Source organism: Oncorhynchus kisutch, linkage group LG17, assembly GCF_002021735.2.
Source record: "Oncorhynchus kisutch isolate 150728-3 linkage group LG17, Okis_V2, whole genome shotgun sequence".
Taxonomy (NCBI): Eukaryota; Metazoa; Chordata; class Actinopteri; order Salmoniformes; family Salmonidae; genus Oncorhynchus; species Oncorhynchus kisutch.
Window position 1 is genome coordinate 47,452,205 of NC_034190.2, and position 20,408 is coordinate 47,472,612.

Below are 20,408 nucleotides of genomic sequence, written 5' to 3' on the forward strand. Positions count from 1 at the left end.
AAAAAAGTGGGAGCTACACGGTGATGCAGTACGCAGCTAAACTTAGCCTATGCATGCCTCCGGAGGCTCCTTAATTGCGCCACACCCTCCATACGGAAAGTCCGACCACAATTTCGGATCACGCATAAATGTCTCTTATCATTACTCATTGTGTATTTATCATTACATTTATTATTCCATGTTTTACTTTTCTATTATTTCTCGATATTATATATCTCTGCATTGTTGGCAATGGCACATAAAGTAAGCATTTCACCGTTAGTATACACCTGTTGTTTACAAAGCATGTGACAAATAACATAATATTCCTCGGACACCACCTTGTATATAGGTCCTGAATGGCAGGAAGCTTGGCCCCAGGGATGTACTGGGCCGTACACACAACCCTCTGTAGTACCCGGGGACCCATGACAAATCTTTTCAGTCTCCTGAGGGGGAAAATGTGTTGTTGTTACCTCTTCACAACTGTCTTTGGACCATGATAGTTCGTTGGTGATTTGGACACCAAGGAACTTGAAACTCTTGACCCGCTCCACTACAGCCCCGTCGATGTTAATGGGGGCCTGTTCAGCCCTCCTTTTCCTATAGTCCACGATCAGATCCTTTGTCTTGCTCACATTGAGGGAGAGGTTGTTGTCCTGGCACGACACTGCCAGGTCTCTGACCTCCTCCCTATAGGCTGTCTCATCATTGTCGGTGAAGGCCTACCACTTTTGTGTCGTCAGCAAACTTAATGATGGTGTAGAAGTCGTGCTTGGCCATGCAGCTGTGGGTGAACAGGGAGTAGAGGAGGGGACTAAGCACGCACCCCTGAGGAGCCCAGGTGTTGACGATCAGTGTGGCAGATGTGTTGCTGCCTACACTTACCACCTGGTGGCGGCCTGTCAGGAAGTCCAGGATGCAGTTGCAGAGGGAGGTGTTTAGTTCCTTAGCTTAGTGATGAGCATTGTTGGCACTATGGTGTTGAATGCTGAGCTGTAGTCAATGAAAAGCATTCTCACATAGGTGTTCCTTTTGTCCAGTAGGGAAATGGGATGTGTGGAGTGTGATTGAGATCGCATCATCTGTGGATCTGTTGAGGCGGTATGCGAATTGGAATGGGTCTAGGGTTTCCGGCATGATGGTGTTGATGTGAGCCATGACCAGCCTTTCAAAGCACTTCATGGCTTCCGACGTGAGTGCTATGGGGCGGTAATCATTTAGCCAGGTTACCTTCCCTAACTTGGGCACAGGGACTATGGTGGTCTGTTTGAAACATGTAGGTATTACAGACTTGGTCAGGGAGAGGTTGAAAATGTCAGTGAAGACACTTGCCAGTTGATCACGCATGCTTTGAGTACATGTCCTGGAAATCCGTCTGGCCGCACGGCTTTGTGAACGTTGAACTGTTTAAAGGTCTTGCTCACATCAGAGAGCATGATCGCACAGTCGTCCGAAACAGCTGGTGCTCTAATGCGTGCTTCAGTGTTGCTTGCCTCAAAGTGAGCAACAAAGGCATTTAGCTCGTCTAGTAGGCTCGCGTTACTGGCCATCTTGTGACTGGGTTTCCCTTTGTAAGTCCGTACTATTTTCAAGCCCTGTCACCTCCGACGAGCGTCAGTTCCAGTGTAGTAGGATTCAATCTTAGTCCTGTATTGATGCTTTGCCTGTTTGATGGTTTGTCTGTGGGCATAGTGGTATTTCTTATAAGCGTCCGGATTAGTGTCCAGCTCCTTGAAAGCGGCAGCTCTAGCCTTTAGCTCCGTGCGAATGTTGCCTGTAATCTATGGCTTCTGGTTGGGATATGTACGTACGGTCACTGTGGGGATGACGTCGTCAATGCACTTAATGATGAAGCCGGTGACTGAGGTGGTATACTCCTCAATGCCATTGGATGAATCCCAGAACATATTCCAGTCTGTGCTAGCAAAATTAGTCCTGTAGCGTAGCACCCGTGTCATCTGACCTCTTCTACATTGAGTGAGTCACTGGTACTTCCTGCTTTAGTTTTTGCTTTTAAGCAGGAATCAGGAGGATAGAATTATGGTCAGATTTGCCAAATGGAGAGTGAGGGAGAGTTTTGTATGCGTCTCTGTATGTGGAGTAAAGGTGGTCTAGAGTTTGTTTTCCTCTGGTTGTACATGTGACATGCTGGTAGAAATGAGGTAAAACGGATTTAAATTTGCCTGCATTAAAGTCCCCTGCCAATAGGAGTGCCGCTGCTGGATGAGCATTTGTTTTTTGCTTATAGCCCAAATGTATCTACATGTATTGGAACTACATTTTACATTACATTAAATACACTGCTCAAAAAAATAAAGGGAATACTAAAATAACACATCCTAGATCTGAATTAATGAAATATTCTTATTAAATACTTTTTTCTTTACATAGTTGAATGTGCTGACAACAAAATCACACAAAAATTATCAATGGAAATCAAATTTCATCAACCCATGGAAGTCTGGATTTGGAGTCACACTCAAAATGAAAGTGGAAAACCACACTACAGGCTGATCCAACTTTGATGTCCTTAAAACAAGTCAAAATGAGGCTCAGTAGTGTGTGTGGCCTCCACATGCCTGTATGACCTCCCTACAACGCCTGGGCATGCTCCTGATGAGGTGGCGGATGGTCTCCTGAGGGTTCTCCTCCCAGACCTGGACTAAAGCATCCGCCAACTCCTGGACAGTCTGTGGTGCAATGAGGCGTTGGTGGATGGAGCGAGACATGATGTCCCAGATGTGCTCAATTGGATTCAGGTCTGGGGAACGGGCGGGCCAGTCCATAGCATCAATGCCTTCCTCTTGCAGGAACTGCTGACACACTCCAGCCACATGAGGTCTAGCATTGTCTTGCATTAGGAGGAACCCAGGGCGAACCGCACCAGCACATGGTCTCACAAGGGGCCTGAGGATCTCATCTCGGTACCTAATGGCAGTCAGGCTACCTCTGGCGAGCACATTGAGGGCTGTGCGGCCCCCCAAAGAAATGCCACCCCACACCATGACTGACCCACTGCCAAACCGGTCATGCTGGAGGATGTTGCAGGCAGCAGAACGTTCTCCACGGCGTCTCCAGACTGTCACGTCTGTCACATGTGCTCAGTGTGAACCTGCTTTCAACTGTGAAGAGCACAGGGCACCAGTGGCGAATTTGCCAATCTTGGTGTTCTCTGGCTAATGCCAAACGTCCTGCACGGTGTTGGTCTGTAAGCACAACCCCCACCTGTGGTCGTCGGGCCCTCATACCACCCTCATGGCGTCTGTTTCTGACCGTTTGAGCAGACACATGCACATTTGCAGGGTTCTGGCAGTGCTCCTCCTGCTCCTCCTTGCACAAAGTCGGAGGTAGCGGTCCTGCTGCTGGGTTGTTGCCCTCCTACGGCCTCCTCCACGTCTCCTGATGTACTGGGCTGTCTCCTGGTAGCGCCTCCATGCTCTGGACACTACGCTGACAGACACAGCAAACCTTCTTGCCACAGCTTGCATTGATGTGCCATCCTGGATGAGCTGCACTACCTGAGCCACTTGTGTGGGTTGTAGACTCCATCTCATGCTACCACTAGAGTGAAAGCACCGCCAGCTTTCAAAAGTGACCAAAACATCAGCCAGGAAGCATAGGAACTGAGAAGTGGTCTGTGGTCACCACCTGCAGAACCATTCCTTTATTGGGGGTGTCTTGCTAATTGCATATCATTTCTACCTGTTGTCTATTCCATTTGCACAACAGCATGTGACATTTATTGTCAATCAGTGTTGCTTCCTAAGTGGACAGTTTGATTTCGCAGAAGTGTGATTGACTTGGAGTTACATTATGTTGTTTAAGTGTTCCCTCTATTTTTTTGAGCAGTGTATATTGAAATGTATTTTCTTCTGTTATGGGTATTGCGTTGTGTTATTTTATTTTGGTTTAGTTCTTATTAAATGTATTGCTTGATAGCTCGATAGTTTGCTTGATTGGTTGATGTATTGATTGGTTGGTTGGTTGAATGACTGGTGGATTGATTCACGTCTTCCTTATCACATGGGACTACAGCTGACATTTGAGGCCCGAGATACATCCAATAATGCAGTGGACACCCGGCTGGGAGTGGAGGTGGTGATTCTAGACATCAATGACAACCCCCCAGTTTTCCAGAGGAACACTTACACCATCAAGCTGAACGAGTCTACTTCACAAGGTAAAATATTATATTTGTTTGTGTCTTTCTTTCTTTCTCTTTTCTTTTATTCTCGCTGCCTTCATTTATTGCGGATAAAAGAAAACCACACTGTGTGTTCCCTCAGAATGTTTAGGATGTATTGTTAATGTAACTGTTAAGTGTTTCCAGTTCTTTGAAATATGAACTATAATTATTTACAATATGAGTGAAATAGTTTTCATTTTTTAAAGTATGTTAAAACGCAACTGTTCTGTGTTGGAATGGTGTGGACGTACCCCAACAACAAAATGGTGTGGGCGTATACTGGTCATTAAAAATATTAAATGGAGTAGACCACAGATTGGCCAGCTAATCCTCATCTGGACGATGACATCAACCTCTATGAGGAAATAGCAAGCATTTTTGAAGCAGTCTGTTTTTAGATGTTTTTTTTTTAAAGTGTTTCATTCTCCAATTTATTATTTGGCCACACATATGAGTATAGGCTGAGTCAACAACACAATTTGGGTATGAGTTAACAGAATATACACTTTTAAAAGTGAGATTTTCAACGGACAGTTACTTTAAAATCGACACAAATTGCAGACATTGACAAACGGATTTTGCTGCGAAACATACAGAGTAAGTATTTTGAGTGAACCTGCAATGTGGTTGTCCTTTATCTATGATTGGTTGAATTGGAGCCTCTGAAACCATGACTCTCTGTTTCCTCTCATATCAGGAGATTTCGTGACAGCTGTAGTTGCAACAGATAAAGATCAAAGCAGCACAAACAATGGCACCTTTGACCTGAAGATTGTCTCCATCACCCCTACGCCCCCAGACAACCTGGAGTTCTTCCTTGAGCAAAGTGATCTGACTGGAATCATCAAATTCAAAGGGTGTCTGGAGTACGAGGTAAGAGGTGCCTCTATTTATGTCTATAATCTTTCATTCATTAACTTTCAACTATAGTGTGATTGTTTCAATCTTCCACACTTCAGAAATCAAAGAAATACACCATCCTGGTGGAGGCTAAAGATCGTGGAGAGGTGGTTCAGCTCTCCAGCACCTGTACAAACATCATCAATATAGAAGATGGAAACAACAATCTGCCTGTCTTCACTGGGCAAACGGTGGGCAAAATGATTCTATCCTCTTCACTTTATCACAAGATGTGGTGGAGGTATTTGTTCAAATATATTAATGATTCTCCGGAACCACAACTATATCCCTCTTATAATGTACCATCCTCCTGGGATATTATATTATTTCAGGGTGCAGGAAGCATCAAGGAGAGAGACAGAGGTGATGTACCAATTCTTCGGCTCCAGGTTTTAGACCAAGATTCCAAAGGTACTGTAGCCTGGAAGGCCAAATACACTATCCACGGAGACAAGGACCAGAACTTCAGAATCACCACGGATCCAGACACCAACGAAGGAGTCTTGTTTGTTGAAAAGGTCTGTTCCCTATCAAATAAGTTAATGCCTCCTAAATAAGATAATTTATGTCATGTGAGACTTTCAGATTTTCTGCAATTTACATTTTTAAAGTTGTGGTTCTATTAATCATATTTTTGTTGTTGTTGTTGCAATCAAACTAATAGCAGACCTGTAGTATTAGTTGGAGTAGTATCTGATGAACTGTGCTCATAGATGTGGTTGCAATAATCATATCCCTGTATCCATTTGTTTGACGAAACACTAAATCATCCTTCCGTAAACCACATTCTCTCTCTGTCTCCTGGTAGCCTCTGGACTACAAGGATGGCTCTCAGAGGAACCTGTCAGTCAGTGTAGAGAACGAGGTGCCCTACTTCTCTTGTAAGGTCAAAGGTCGTCCTGCCATGGGCCTGTGGGATGTGGTCACCACAGTATCTTTGACAGGTGAACGGGCCCTGCTGTCCATCCGCCATTTGACGGTCACGGTGGAGGACATCAACGACCCGCCAATCTTCACCCCCGCCATCAAAAATGTGATGGTGGAGGAGAATGTGGAGGTTGGCTGGTACCTGGAGACGTTCACTGCCATCGATCTGGACAGGAACCATGGCTACACCTTCAAGTAAGACTGGGGATGCATTTAACCCACCCTTCAGTGGGACTTCTGTTCTATCTCCTACTGTACAGTTCTGCAGCACCTCCTACTGGTTTATCAAGCTAGACTGGAAATCTAGGCCAGTTCTCATTGTTTTTTTTACAGTTCATTACCAATTTATTACTATAATTAATTTGACCTCAAACCACAGATCATTCTTGATTTTTATAAAACTTCTACTAAAAGTGTCATACCTAGATCATATGTTGTGATGATGCACACTCTTGAAGCCAATCAGGCCAACCAAGCCAACCTTTTGCTAGACCTGTAGTCGAAAACACATCTTACATGCCCAAACCATGTATTTTAGGTACGTGAAAGGAAAGGACCCTTGTGACTGTGTGGCAGTAGACACAAAGACCGGCAAAATAACCACAACTAAGATCTTAGACCGAGAGTCACCTTACGTGAAGGACAATGTCTATCAAGTGACAGTGTTTGCTATTGATGATGGTAAGAACTATAAAAAGTACTATTCCAATACAGTAAATTATACCAAAATCAGTCAAATAACACTGTATCGGTATATCATCCACGGTCCCACCAGCATGTGTCAGTTGAGAGTTTCTCTGATTGACAGGCCAGCCTCCCATGACCGGAACTGGAACGCTCAACATCCACATAAAGGACCAGAATGACAACCTTCCGGAGCTTGAGATGGCCACCATGGACATGTGTCTTTCAGATGAGCACACCGAGGTCAACATCACAGCCTACGACCTGGATGAAGAACCCTACAGCGGACCCTTCTACTTCCAGCTCCAAGGGGACGATGTCAAGGGCAAGTGGAGGATTGACCCCGACAACGGTGTGGTTTTCCTCCTCATAAATGTCTCGGACACTCTATCTGACCTCTCATTCATTATACGTTATTCCATATGGGCTCTTTTACTCTCTACATACCTACAGTTGAAGTCGGAAGTTTACATACACCTTAGCCAAATACAGTGCCTTGCGAAAGTATTCGGCCCCCTTGAACTTTGCGACCTTTTGCCACATTTCAGGCTTCAAACATAAAGATATAAAACTGTATTTTTTTGTGAAGAATCAACAACTGAATGTGAAACTAACTTCCGGAGCCGACAGAGATGGCTGCCTCGTTTCGCGTTCCTGGGAAACTGCAGTATTTATGTTATTTCTTACATTAGTACCCCAGGTAATCTTAGGTTTTATTACATACAGTCGGGAGGCACTACTGGATATAAAAACAACTCACCATTACGACCAGGAATACGACTTTCCCGAAGCGGATCATGTGTTTTTCCCACCACCCAGGACAATGTATCGGATCCCAGCCGGCGAACCAAAACAACGTCGCCGTAAAAGGGGCCGATGAAGCAGTCTTCTGGTCAGGCTCGGGAGACGGGCACATTGCGCACCGCTCCCGAGCATACTCCTCGCCAATGTCCAGTCTTTTGACAACAAGGTTGATGAAATCCGAGCAAGGGTAGCATTCCAGAGAGACATAAGAGACTGTAACGTTCTTTGCTTCGCGGAAACATGGCTCACTCGAGACACGCTATCAGAGTCGGTACAGCCATCTGGTTTCTTCACGCATCGCGCCGACAGAAACAAGCATCTTTCTGGTATGCCTTATGATTAACGAGACGTGGTGTGATCATAACAACATATAGGAACTCAAAGTCCTTCTGTTCACCTGACTTAGAATTCCTCCCAATCAAATGTCGACCGCATTATCTACCAAGAGAATTCTCTTTGATTATAATCACATCCGCATTATATTCCCCCCCAAGCAGACACATCGGCAGCCCTGATCTAACTTTATTTGACTCTATGTAAACTGGAAACCACATATCCTGAGGCTAATCTGAAAACAAGACTCCCTAAATTTTATCAGCATATTGATTGTGCTACCAGGGCTGGTAAAACCCTGGATTATTGTTATTCTAACTTCCGCGGCGCATATAACACCCTCCCACGCCCTCCTTTTGGAAAAGCTGACCACGACTCCATTTTGTTGCTCCCAGCCTATAGACAGAGACTAAAACAGGAAGCTCCCGCGCTCAGGTCTGTTCAACGCTGGTCCGACCAATCTGATTCCACACTTCAAGATTGCTTCGATCACGTGGATTGGGATATGTTCTGCATTGCGTCAAACAACAACATTGACGAATACGCTGATTCGGTGAGCGAGTTTATTAGCAAGTGCATCGGCGATGTCGTAACCACAGAAACTATTAAAACATTCACAAACAAGAAACCGTGGATTGATGGCAGCATTTGTGCGAAACTGAAAGCGCGAACCACTACTTTTAACCAGGGCAAGGTGACCGGAAACATGACCGAATACAAACAGTGTAGCTATTCCCTCCGCAAGGCAATCAAACAAGCTAAGCGTCAGTATAGAGACAAAGTAGAGTCGCAATTCAACTGCTCAGACACGAGGTATGTGGCAGGGTCTACAGTCAATCACGGATTACAAAAAGAAAACCAGCCCTGTCGCGGACCAGGATGTCTTGCTCCCAGACAGACTAAACAACTTCTTTGCTCGCTTTGAGGACAATACAGTGCCACTGACACGGCCCGCTACCCAAACCTGTGGACTCTCCTTCACTGAAGCCGACGTGAGTAAAACATTTAAACGTGTTAACCCTCCCAAGGCTGCAGGCCCAGATAGCATTCCCAGCTGCGTCCTCAGAGCATGTGCAGACCAGCTGGCTGGTGTGTTTACGGAGATATTCAATCAATCCTTAACACAGTCTGCTGTTCCCACATGCTTCAAGAGGGCCACCATTGTTCCTGTTCCCAAGAAAGCACTCACTCCCGTCATCATGAAGTGCTTTGAGAGGCTAGTCAAGGACCATATCACCTCCACCCTACCTGACACCCTAGACCGACTCCAATTTGCTTACCACCCCAATAGGTCCACAGACGACGCAATCGCAACCACACTGCACACTGCCCTAACCCATCTGGACAAGAGGAATACCTATGTGAGAATGCTGTTCATCGACTACAGCTCAGCATTTAACACCATAGTAACCTCCAGTCTCGTCATCAAGCTCGAGACCCTGGGTCTCGACCCCACCCTGTGCAACTGGGTACTGGACTTCCTGACGTGCCGCCCCCAGGTGGTGAGGGTAGCTAACAACATCTCCACCCCACTGATCCTCAACACTGGGGCCCCACAAGGGTGCGTTCTGAGCCCTCTCCTGTACTCTCTGTTCACCCACGACTGCTTGGCCATACACGCCTCCAACTCAATCATCAAGTTTGCAGACGACACTACAGTGGTAGGCTTGATTACCAACAACGACGAGACGGCCTACAGGAACAAGGTGAGGGCCCTCGGAGTGTGGTGTCAGGAAAATAACCTCACACTCAACGTCAACAAAACAAAGGAGATGATCGTGGACTTCAGGAAACAGCTGAGGACAGTAGTGGAGTGGGTAGTAAGTTTTAAGTTACTCGGCGTACACATCACGGACAAACTGAATTGGCCCACCCACACAGACAGCGTGGTGAAGAAACCTCAGGAGGCTGAAGAAATTTGGCTTGTCACCAAAAGCACCCACAAACTTTTACAGATGCACAATCGAGAGCATCCTGTCGGGCTGTATCACCGCCTGGTACGGCACCTGCTCCGCCCACAACCATAAGGCTCTCCAGAGGGTAGTGAGGTCTGCACAACGCATTACCGGGGGAAAACTACCTGCCCTCCAGGACACCTACACCTCCCGATGTCACAGGAAGGTCATAAAGATCATCAAGGACAACAACCACCCGAGCCACTGCCTGTTCACCCCGCTATCATCCAGAAAGCGAGGTCAGTACAGGTGCATCGAAGCAAGGACCGAGAGACTGAAAAACAGCTTCTATCTCAAGGCCATCAGATTGTTAAACAGCTTCCACTAACAATGAGTGGCTGCTGCCCAGACACTGACTCAACTCCAGCCACTTTAATAATGGAAAAATTTACGTAAAAATGTATCACTTGCCACTTTAAACAATGCCCCTTAATATAATGTTTACATACCCTACTCATCTCGTATGTACATACTGTACTCTATACCATCTACTGCATCTTGCCGTCTTTATGTAACACATGTATCACTAGCCACTTTAAACAATGCCACTTTTATATGTTTACATAACCTACATTACTCATCTCATATGTATATACTGTACTCTATACCATCTACTGCATCTTGCTTATGCCGTTCTGTACCATCACTCATTCATATATTTTTATGTACATATTCTTCATCTCTTTACACTTGTGTGTAGAAGGTAGTTGTTGTGAAATTGATAGGTTAGATTACTCGTTGGTTATTACTGCATTGTTGGAACTAGAAGCACAAGCATTTCACTACACTCGCATTAACATCTGCTAACCATGTGTATGTGACAAATAAAAATTGATTTGATTTTTGATTTGAAATTTCAGAATAATAGTACAGAGAATTATTTTTTTCAGCTTTTATTTCTTTCATCACATTCCCAGGGGGTCAGAAGTTTACATACACTCAATTAGTATTTGGTAGCATTGCCTTTAAATTGTTTAACTTGGGACAAACATTTTGGGTAGCCTTCCACAAGCTTCTCACAATATGTTGGGTGAATTTTGGCCCATTCCTCCTGACAGAGCTGGTGTAACGGAGTCAGGTTTGTAGGCCTCCTTGCTCGCACACACTTTTTCAGTTCTGCCAACACATTTTCTATAGGATTGAGGTCAGAGCTTTGTGATGGTCACTCTAATACCTTGACTTTGTTGTCTTTAAGCCATTTTGTCACAACTTTGGAAGTGTGCTTGGGGTCATTGTCCATTTGGAAGATCCATTTGCAACCAAGCTTTAACTTCCTGACTGATCTCTTGAGATGTTGCTTCAATATATCCACATAATTTTCCCTCCTCTTGATGCCATCTATTTTGTGAAGTGCACCAGTCCCTCCTGCAGCAAAGCACCCCCACAAAATGATGCTGCCACCACCGTGCTCCACGGTTGGTATTGTGTTCTTCGGCTTGCAAGCCTAACACAGATTGCATTTCTCCAAAAAGTACGATCTTTGTCCCCATGTGCAGTTGCAAACCGTAGTCTGGCTTAGTCTTGTTTTGGAGCACTGGCTTCTTCCTTGCTGAGCAGCCTTTCAGGTTATGTCGATGTAGGACTCGTTTTACTGTGGATATAAATACTTTTGTACCCGTTTCCTCCAGATCTTCAGAAGGTCCTTTGCTGTTGTTCTGAGATTGATTTGCACTTTTCGCACCAAAGCACGTTCATCGCTAGGAGACAGAACGCGTCTCCTTCAAGGGGTATGATGGCTGCGTTGTCCCATGGTGTTTATACTTGCGTTTGTACCAATGAACGTGGTACCTTCAGGCGTGTGGAAATTGCTCACAAGGTTGAACCAGACTTGTGGAGGTCTACCATTTGTTTTCTGAGGTCTTGGCTGATTTATTTTGATTTTCCCATGATATCAAGCAAAGAGGCACTGAGTTTGAAGGTAGGTCTTGAAATACATCCACAGGTACAGCTTCAATTTACTCAAATGATGTCAATTAGCCTCAGAAGCGTCTAAAGCCATGACATAATTTTCTGGAATTTTCCAAGCTGTTTTATGGAACAGTCAACTTAGTGTGTGTAAACCTCTGACCCACTGGAATTGTGATACAGTGAAATAAGTGAAATAATCTGTCTGTAAATAATTGTTGGAAAAATTACTTGTGTCATGCCTAAAGTAGACATCCTAACCAACTTGCCAAAACTATAGTTTGTTAACAAGAAATTTGTAGAGTGGGTGAAAAATGAGTTTTAATGCCTCCAACCTAAGTGTATGTAAACTTCCAACTTCAACTGTAGCTTTTGCACAAGAAGGCCTCATGCCACATTCACATGCTCGTAACCTCCGAGTTCAAATCAATGTAAGTTATTTGCATAGAGCTTCCTATTGGTTGATTCTGATACTTCCCAAGTGGGACACTCGGAATCATCTTTCTACAACGAGTTAGCAAGTCAGAAATGTCAGAGTTTTCTATTTCCGACTAGCATGTGAATGTGGCATAAGTCTCTCAATACTATAGGCCTATACTTCATGCAGTTCTCAACTAGCTAAACTAATGCTATTGCTGTCTCTCTTTCTCACTACACATCCCTCCAGGCTACACAGTGAACCTGGTGAAGGAGAACACAGTGTACGCAGGTCACCACGAGCTGCTGCTGAAGGTGTTTGACCTGCAGGGTCAGGGTGCCCTCCACAACCTGTCCGTCACCGTGTGTGACTGCTCCAGGGTGGCCAGCTGCCGCATGCGCAGGGCCACTGGATCCAAGATTGGAGAGAGTGCTGTAGGGATTGTCATTGCTGCCATGTTGCTACTACTAGGTATATAGTCTTTTGAGTCTTGTGTTTGGTGGAAAAGACAAACTGGCCTACATCGCCACCTTGTGTTTATTTGGCAAATTGGCCCCCACTAAATACATTTAAAACAGCACAGGTTAGTGTGAATGAAGATTTGTATCTAATCAAAATGTGTGTCCATCCTAGGTTTTCTACTGTTGTCTCTCCTGTTGACTTTTAAGAGAGATCTGAAGCTGATCCCTCTCGATGAAATCTATGGAGAACATCTGCTCAAATCGAACATTGAGATCCCAGGAACTGATTGCAAGGTAACCACAGACAACATTACTATCACTACAATCATGTGTTCTTCTCTGGAAATGATATGATATGCTGTTTATGACCCCAGGTGCCTACGGCTACCATACTCCAAGTGGACAGCCAGGTGGAAACGAAAGCTGCTTTTCAACCCATCAAGGGGATGTCGGTTAGGAAACCTGCAATGTTCAATCAATCAATTATTTTGGTTCATACTGGGCATATTTGACAAATGGAAAACTGTTTAACCATGACAGGTCAATATTATATATTTTCCCAGGCTGTACAGAAGTCAGCCAGTATGCGGGCACAGGTACGTTCAGGATATTCCAAGTATTCCTCCTCCTACCAAGAGCAACAACAGGGAGAGTTTCAACGAGGAACCACCCTACGCAAGGTAGGCTATAGCAATCAAATAAATCTACTACCTTTATGCATTTTTGCCCTATCCATTCAATTCTCAGTGGCACTGTGTTACAGCAACATTTAACATCTTGTTTCAGAGTGCGCCCACAAAATTACGCTCCAACGGTTATTATGAACAGGTATTTCAAAATCGTTTCAAAATAATTTTTACTAATGTTGCATTGTGTTGTTTGTACGTGTGTGTGTGTGTTCTGTGTGTAGTGATATTGTGTTTCTCATCACTCAGGGGTCAATGGTGAGCAGATCAATGAAGACAAGAACAAGATACTCCTCATGGGAAGAAGATAATTGTCTCGACAAATCCGGGCACTTGATGACCCAACTGAATCAGGTAACAATGTGCAACAGTCACAAACAGTCATGGCTGTAATCAATGAAAGAAAAAAAACTGTTCTAATTGTGTTATTTCTTTATTATGTACTAGTTGAACTGTTTTCTTCTTTGTCGATTTAACCTTATTGTGACCACAACTCTCCTCCATTCACTTCAATCTCTCCCTCCCTCCTGCCCTCCTTCCATCCATCTCTCCACCTTCTCCAGAGGATGTACACCCTGCAAGTTCAAGGAGAGGAGCTGGGGGACTATGCCCCGCACCCCTACGCTGAAGAGGGGGACCTAGAGACAGACCTCCAGCTGGATGCTATTTCCATCCCTGAGACCCTCTTCGACCAGGACACGCTGCTCTACCTGGGACCCAGGTTCAACACCCTGGCCTCCATCTGCAACACCGCAGACCTCAGCGCATCCTAAGCCCATCTTGGCTCTGCCAGGACTGGCTAGATAGCATTGGCTAAACAGGCTAGGTCACCGGCCACACATATAAAACCATCAAATGCACACAGGACTACGAAGATCAGTGATCAATCAATACAAAGACCAAGATGGAACTCAGTGTTGAAGGGAGAACAATGAAATTGACCACTGAGAACACACACAGAGAGAGACATGTAGTGGGAAAATACTTGCATGGCATTGACTTGGCTCTGTGCTTTTATGAATGCGATGGCTGCAATTTAGAGGTGAATTAACAGTGAACATACCACACCATCGCTTACCTCTTTAATCTTCAGAAAATACATTGAGTCAGAATAGTGTAATATTGTTTTCTACGATGGTTATGATGATTCCCAAATCAAATTGTATTTTTCACACGCTTCGTAAACAACAGGTGTAGACTAACAGTGAACTGCTTACTTACGGGCCCTTCCCAACAATGCAGTGAAACAATATATACATAGTAGAATTTATTTTTGTCAAAAAGTATAAAAACAATAACACAAGGACTAAATAGACAAATAATTAAGGCTTGGCTATATACATGGGTTACCAGTACCGAGTCAATGTGCAGGGGTACGAAGTAATTGAGGTAGATATATACATACAGGTAGGGATATAGTGACTAGGCAACAGGATAGATAATAAACAGTAACTAACAGCAGTGTATGGGGTGAGTCAAAAGAGATTAGTGCAAAAATAATCAATGCAGATATTCCGGGTAGCTATTGGTTAACTGTTTAACTAACTATTTAGAGGTCTTATAGCTTGGGGGTAGAAGCTGTTCAGGGTCCTGTTGGTTCCAGACTTGGTGCATCGGTACCGCTTGCCGTGCGGTAGCAGAGAGAACAGTCTATGATTTGGGTGGCTGGAGTCTTTGACATTTGTTAGGGTCTTCCTCTGACACCGCCTGGTATAGAGGTCCTGGATGGCAGGGAGCTCGGCCCCAGTGATGTGCTGGTCCGTACACACCACCCTCTGTAGCGCTTTGTGGTCGGATGCCAAACAGTTGCCAAACCAAGCGGTGATGCACCCCGTCAAGATATTCTCAATGGTGCAGTTGTAGACATTTTTGAGGATCTGAGAGCCTATGCCATGCCAAATCTTTTCAGCCTCCTGAGGAGGAAGAGGCGTTGTCGGCCCTCTTCACGACTGTGTTGATGTGTGTGGACCATGATAGTTCCTTGGTGATGTGGACTCCGAGGAACTTGAAGCCCTCAACCTGTTCCACAACATCTATATACATGGGGGCATGCTTGGATTACCAATGAAAGCTTGGGTTTAAAGTTTTGCGCTGAAGTCTGGTTGATTTATATGTTAGTATTGGTGTTGGCTTTGAAAGTATATTCTATAAGTGTTTTTTGGTATGTAAATAAAGGTAATTGTTTTACATTCATTTTGTTTTACTTACGTAGTAATGCAGAGTTCTGTGGTATATTTTCATGCATCTCAAGTCACGGTTTCAATGAAACAAACATCTTTCCAAAATATACGTTTACTGTGATTTAATGTTCAATTCACAACCATCCCGACTTATCAGCAGCATCAACATAGCAAAACGTAGGGACAAGTGTGAGTGCGTGGAAGTGTGTGCAGGCGTTCATGCATGGGCGTGTGTGTTGTGCATTCACTTGGGAATGTAGCCAGCGTGCAGGAGCCATTGGTAGACAGTGAGAGTCCTGGGTGTGATCTCCTGTTCCACCTGGAAGCCTTTCTGTGGGTTGTCACGGATCCTCTCTAGAACACCTGGAATACACAAGCACAACGTGTAAACCTCACACATAGCATCATACTCATGTCTGTTATTTCTACACTGCGTTAAGTGAAATGGTTGGCAATGGAAAAATACTGACTTTCAGAATATTTGATTCTGAATGCATTCATACACTCCTGCACTAGAAAGATGAGGCTTGCTGACCTGTGAATAATTATAGACATATTTATCTTACTATCTTACATGGTCTAAAGTTCTATCGAAAACACACAAGTCTTGATATTGTGGACAGAGTACCTAGCATGCACGTGATGAGGTCTGTGGCAGTGCCCACAGTGGGGTGGGGGTAGGCAGAGATTCCCATCTGGGAGGAGATGACGATGGCATGCATGTGTTCCTCCTGGTCATGCCACTGGCGCAGGAAGGTAGCGAAAACCCTGCGCTCCGTAAAGGGCCGCTGGACCAGGATCACCCTGTGGGCTGGGATAGACACATGACAAACACAATCACTAATGGGTAAATTACAAAAATACACATAGGCCTTCTGTATAAGCATAACAACACAATCCCGGCTTGGCTAAAATGTGTTTCAGTGATTCAGTTGTGCTCCTCTGCACCTTAGTTGTAGAATAATGCCACACCAATAACAGATGCCTTTCATGTAAAAGTGTTTGTTTTTTTCTCCATCGCTGTGTCTGTAATGAGGAGAGTCTCACCTGGGATGTTATTCTCCTTAAGCAGCCTGTAGGAGAAGCGGATGTTCTCCCCAGTGTTGGTGGCCTCTGTCTCCAGCAGTATGTTCCCCCTGGGCACTCCCATCCTCAGAGCAGCATCCAAGAACATGTCAGCCTCTGGCCTCGTCCACACACCTGGAACACACAACACACACACTAGAGACATTGGATAGTAACATACAAACACGGTATGTGTGCGTTGATGCGTGTGTGTGTGTGTGTTTTCTTGCATGGGCAGAAAGAGGGACAGAGAAAGACAGAAATAGCGGGAAAGATGCCCAGTGTCTTGCTGACCTGCAGTCTGGTTGCCTAAGTAACCAGTCAAAAGCAGCCAAGGAGCCAATCCTTCCAGGAAGAGATCAGCTGACCTCTCCGTCACACGCACGTCATGGCAACCCAGGCCTATTATGACATCACTCTGAGAGAACATACATAATTATGACATAATTTGAACAGAGGAGACCGCATCGATTATTACAAAACACAGAGAGAAAATCTATGAGTATGACATGGAATTAGACATCATCGTAAGAGAGGATAGTTCATTATGATGTTATTTTGGGTGAAGCCAGATGAGCTAATCATGACTTCCCAAAAGTGTGTAGCTTTACACGACTTAAAATTCAGTTTGAATCCCATTTGAAATGTATCCTGTCAAAATGTATCTTATGTGTATATAGTCAGATACGAAGGCTTGCCTTTTCCAGAGATTGGTGCAGACAAAGGTAGTCCCAGAGAACTCTGGCCCACTTCTCACCCTCATCGTCCGTTCCCCTCACATACTGCCCTGTAGGAGAGAACACAAGACACTTCAAAAGCAGAACCAAATCAAATAACCAAAACAAAAATGATGACACTTAATTAATCAATAACAATACTTAATCACAGGTCAACAATGTCCTCATTAAATACACGTGTGGAGAGGAAGCACCCTGCTTCACCTCAGGCGAGCACAGAGCTGTAATGGTCCACTCCGTTGATACAGCTGCAAGCATCTAGACAATAACAGCGCCCTGAGGGCAGGTGACGTGGGTCATCCTTTAAAGACAGCCGTAGCAGTGGCCAGGCTCAACATGCTGCACTACACCAGTGTTCAACTCATTCACACACATAACATCATTCAGAAGCAGTTAACGTTGACATTCTATTTCTCATTTGTCCCAAGGATAAAAGCTTGGCACAGCCCAGCGGCTCTCTCTCCCAACGTTCTCTCTTTTCTCCGCCATCTCTCAATATTTGATTAATGAATTAAGCCAGGTTCATCCTCTACCCAGGATGCACTGCCAGTGTTCCGGCATATTCCACACTCTGGCATTATTGTGAATGGCTAGTCTAAATTCGATCCAGTTATTGTCTCAGTGTAACTCTCATTGGCTAATGTGCATTTCAATGTTCTTCATCCGACTGGCTGATTAGGTCTACTGTCACTTATTCAATCGGTTGGTGAGTCTCCTGTAAACCTTGTTTTCCTTTAGCTGCTGTCAGCCCCCCTCCCTTACTGAATAATTGGCCTTGTCCATTTTGTATTTGACTCCGATTGGCTGAGTGTAGACTGATGATAGTGTTTCTTTGTGAGGTAGAACGAAGCAAATGGTCCCATAGAAAGACCTGGGGGGAAATAAACTTCTTCAATTGACCTCTACTCCTGCACTGTTAACACCAATATTTTTCCTCCAAACCTGCTTGCGCACCCACTCTGGTTTAGATTGGGTGTTGTTTTGTTTTTGTCCCAAACTGGACCCAATCCCATCCATAACATAATAAAACAGATGGTTACTTAATGAAAAAAAACTAAAGTAGGGTGGTTAGTCGGGCATATAACGCAAAAGTCTAGCAACCCATAGGTTGTGAGTTGGAATCTCATCAGACAACTTTAGCATTTAAGCTAATTAGCAACTTTTCAACTGCTAACTACTTTTTAGCTACTTTGCAACTACTTAGCATGTCAGCTAACCATTCCCCTAAACCTTTTAGCTAACCCTTCCCCTAACCCTTAACCTAACACCTAAACTTAACCATAGCTTCACTAATGTTAGCCACCTCCATAGGATTCCTTTAACATACCATACCTTTCGGCAATTTGTACCATATTGTACGTTTTGCAAACATACAGTGGGGCAAAAAAGTATTTAGTCAGCCACCAATTGTGCAAGTTTTCCCACTTAAATAGATGAGAGAGGCCTGTAATTTTGACAGACTATGACAGATCAAATGAGAAAAAAAAATCCAGAAAATCACATTGTAGGATTTTCTTATGAATTTATTTGCAAATTATGGCGGAAAATAAATAAGCAAGATTTCTGGCTCTCACAAACATGTAACTTCTTCTTTAAGAGGCTCCTCTGTCCTCCACTCGTTACCTGTATTAATGGCACCTGTTTGAACTTATTTTCAGTATAAAAGACACCTGTCCACAACCTCAAACAGTCACACTCCAAACTCCACTATGGCCAAGACCAAAGAGCTGTCAAAGGACACCAGAAACAAAATTGTAGACCTGCACCAGGCTGGGAAGACTGAATCTGCAATAGGTAAGCAGCTTGGTTTGAAGAAATAAACTGTGGGAGCAATTATTAGGACATGGAAGACATGGAAGACATACAAGACCACTGATAATCTCCCTCGATCTGGGGCTCCACGCAAGATCTCACCCTGTGGGGTCAAAATGATCACAAGAACGGTGAGCAAAAATCCCAGAACCACACGGGGGGGACCTAGCAAATGACCTGTAGAGAGCTGGGACCAAAGTAACAAAGCCTACCATCAGTAACACACTATGCCGCTAGGGACTCAAATCCTGCAGTGCCAGACGTGTCCCCCTGCTTAAGCCAGTACATGTCCAGGCCCGTCTGAAGTTGGCTAGAGAGCATTTGGATGATCCAGAAGAAGATTGGGAGAATGTCATATGGTCAGATGAAACCAAAATATTACTTTTTGGTATAAACTCAACTCGTCGTGTTTGGAGGACAAAGAATGCTAAGTTGCTGTTTTTCTGCAAAGGGACCCAGGACGACTGATCCATGAAAAGGAAAGAATGAATGGGGCCATGTATCGTGAGATTTTGAGTGAAAACCTCCTTCCATCAGCAAGGGCATTGGAGATGAAACGTGGCTGGGTCTTTCAGCATGACAATGATCCCAAACACACCGCCCGGGCAACGAAGGAGTGGCTTCCTAAGAAGCATTTCAAGGTCCTGGAGTGACCTAGCCAGTCTCCAGATCTCAACCCCATAGAAAATCTTTGGAGGGAGTTGAAAGTCCGTGTTGCCCAGCAACAGCCCCAAAACATCACTGCTCTAGAGGAGATCTGCATGGAGGAATGGGCCAAAATACCAGCAACAGTGTGTGAAAACCTTGTGAAGACTTACAGAAAACGTTTGACCTCTGTCATTGCTAACAAAGGGTATATAACAAAGTATTGAGATAAACTTTCGTTATTGACCAAATACTTATTTTCCACCATAATTTGCAAATAAACTGATTAAAAATCCTACAATGTGATTTTCTGGATTTCTTTTCTTCTCATTTTGTCTGTCATAGTTGAAGTGTACCTATGATGAAAATTACAGGCCTCTCTCATCTTTTTAAGTGGGAGAACTTGCACAATTGGTGGCTGACTAAATACTTTTTTTGCCCCACTGTATAATATGAATTGTAATTCGTAACATTTAATACGAAATGGGTCAAGGACATCCACAAATTACTACATACCATATGAAGCGTAACATACTGTATCATACTTCGTGGAGTGTCTCGGGTTTACATACATAATAATACGAAATGCTCTAAAACCAGGTTGAGTTTCTGTCATATTGCTTTCATCTGCCCAGTTCTATTCGGTCGGTGGAGGGGAGTAAATGAGGACAGAGGGAAGGAAAACGTTTTGTGGAATGAAACGCAGCTATGGTGTGCCAGCCCTGACT

At 44.3% G+C, this 20,408-nt stretch overlaps 2 protein-coding genes across 2 annotated transcripts in view; one reads left to right on the forward strand and one right to left on the reverse strand.

The window, feature by feature from the left end:
- cdh26.2 (cadherin 26, tandem duplicate 2) overlaps positions 1-15,444 on the forward strand; it is a 28,694-nt gene extending 13,250 nt beyond the window's left edge. Inside the window, exons 4-17 of the mRNA XM_020507247.2 lie at positions 4,018-4,162; positions 4,866-5,041; positions 5,128-5,259; positions 5,401-5,586; positions 5,877-6,190; positions 6,534-6,676; positions 6,804-7,031; positions 12,344-12,565; positions 12,728-12,849; positions 12,930-13,007; positions 13,119-13,235; positions 13,342-13,383; positions 13,491-13,595; positions 13,805-15,444. Of these exons, the coding sequence (XP_020362836.1) occupies positions 4,018-4,162; positions 4,866-5,041; positions 5,128-5,259; positions 5,401-5,586; positions 5,877-6,190; positions 6,534-6,676; positions 6,804-7,031; positions 12,344-12,565; positions 12,728-12,849; positions 12,930-13,007; positions 13,119-13,235; positions 13,342-13,383; positions 13,491-13,595; positions 13,805-14,014 (2,220 nt within the window). The 3' untranslated portion in view covers positions 14,015-15,444. The remainder of the gene's footprint in view (positions 1-4,017; positions 4,163-4,865; positions 5,042-5,127; positions 5,260-5,400; positions 5,587-5,876; positions 6,191-6,533; positions 6,677-6,803; positions 7,032-12,343; positions 12,566-12,727; positions 12,850-12,929; positions 13,008-13,118; positions 13,236-13,341; positions 13,384-13,490; positions 13,596-13,804) is intronic.
- Positions 15,445-15,519: 75 nt separating this feature from the next.
- Positions 15,520-17,784, reverse strand: LOC109906966 (uncharacterized protein SCO4629-like). Its single transcript, XM_020504776.2, has 6 exons — positions 17,757-17,784; positions 17,185-17,273; positions 16,781-16,904; positions 16,469-16,621; positions 16,050-16,232; positions 15,520-15,784 (listed from the first exon to the last, which is right to left on the reverse strand). The coding sequence occupies exons 1-6, from the start codon at positions 17,782-17,784 to the stop codon at positions 15,666-15,668; spliced, it is 696 nt and encodes a 231-aa protein (XP_020360365.1). The 3' UTR covers positions 15,520-15,665.
- Between the last annotated feature and the right edge of the window lie 2,624 nt (positions 17,785-20,408).

Excerpts from the sequence above, each read along its gene's own strand:
- LOC109906966 (XM_020504776.2), bottom strand. The coding sequence starts at position 17,784 with ATGCCGGAACACTGGCAGTGCATCCTGG. Across the intron at positions 16,905-17,184 it reads TGCACCAATCTCTGGAAAAG|AGTGATGTCATAATAGGCCT; the intron begins GCAAGCCTTCGT and ends ATGTTCTCTCAG. Across the intron at positions 16,233-16,468 it reads TAAGGAGAATAACATCCCAG|CCCACAGGGTGATCCTGGTC; the intron begins GTGAGACTCTCC and ends TGTCTATCCCAG.